Genomic DNA, 1,014 nt, shown 5'->3' with positions numbered 1-1,014 from the left:
ATGTTACTTATTTTTCCTGTTCACTTGCACCGATTCTACTATTGCCATAATGATACAATCAACAAATCAATAATTATTTAACATCATAATTGAAAATATAATATAATACCTTAATTCAAAAGCCGTAGATAACAATCCCTGTCCCTCGTCCCCTCGTCCCTTTGTCCCCTCGTCCCTTTGTCCCCTCGTCCCCTCGTCCCCTCGTCCCTTTGTCCCCTCGTCCCTTTGTCCCCTCGTCCCTTTGTCCCCTTTTCCCCTCGTTCCCTCGTCCCTTTGTCCCTTTGTCCCCTCGTCCACTCGTCCCCTCGTCCCCTCGTCCCTGATCTGACCCGCTGCCTCCCGCAGGTACGGCCGTCGCTCCAACTGGTTCAAGATCCACTGCCTGCTGGAGGACCGGCGCTCGTCCGCGGCAGGAGAGCTGGGCGGGTCGGGGGCCTCCGGGTGCTGGGGCGGCCCTGGCACCAGCGACGACGAGGGCGACCCCATCGACGTGTGCGGCCCCCCGGAGGTGCCTCGCGGGTCGCCGCCCCCCGCCCGCACCTCCCCCGCGCTCAGCAGCCCCGACTCACACGCTTCAGACAACTCGGTGGAGGCGTCCCTGTACGGCGAGGGCGGAGGGCGCCACCTGCCCTACCTCCCCGCGCTCTACCCCCGGCTCAGCGTCCTCCCTCCCCCTCCCCCTTCGCCCGCCTCCTCCTCCTCCTCCTCCCCCTCGTCCTCGTGCCCCGGCGCCCCTCTCAGCCCCCTCCTGATCTCGCAGTTCCCCCTCGGCGGCAGCACTCCCCCTCCCTACTCCCTCTACCCCTACTTCTCCCCCCACACGGCTTGCTACGCCCCCTCCTATGACCTCTCCTTCGACGCCATTAGACGGTCGCCCGAGGTAAGCCTGAGGGTGGGCCGCGCCCACAGCCCGCCTGCAGGCGCTGGGCACCTCAGGGCGCCCGCAAAGCGACCGGCTGAGTGCCCGGCACCCCTCCCGCTGGCCAAGAGGCTGCGTCTACTAGAGGAGAGGAA

General features: G+C 64.8%; 1 protein-coding gene across 1 annotated transcript in view; it reads left to right on the top strand.

Moving 5' to 3' along the window:
• The window catches only part of LOC119594253 (protein embryonic gonad-like), a 25,099-nt gene that overhangs the window by 23,664 nt on the left and 421 nt on the right, over positions 1 to 1,014 (top strand). Inside the window, exon 4 of the mRNA XM_037943322.1 lies at positions 346 to 880. Within this exon, the coding sequence (XP_037799250.1) occupies positions 346 to 880 (535 nt within the window). The remainder of the gene's footprint in view (positions 1 to 345; positions 881 to 1,014) is intronic.

The sequence above is a fragment of the Penaeus monodon genome, chromosome 33 (genome assembly GCF_015228065.2).
Source record: "Penaeus monodon isolate SGIC_2016 chromosome 33, NSTDA_Pmon_1, whole genome shotgun sequence".
In the NCBI taxonomy this organism is placed as follows: Eukaryota; Metazoa; Arthropoda; class Malacostraca; order Decapoda; family Penaeidae; genus Penaeus; species Penaeus monodon.
Note: the sequence above shows the minus strand (reverse complement) of the source record. Positions and strands in the feature narration are given on the sequence as shown.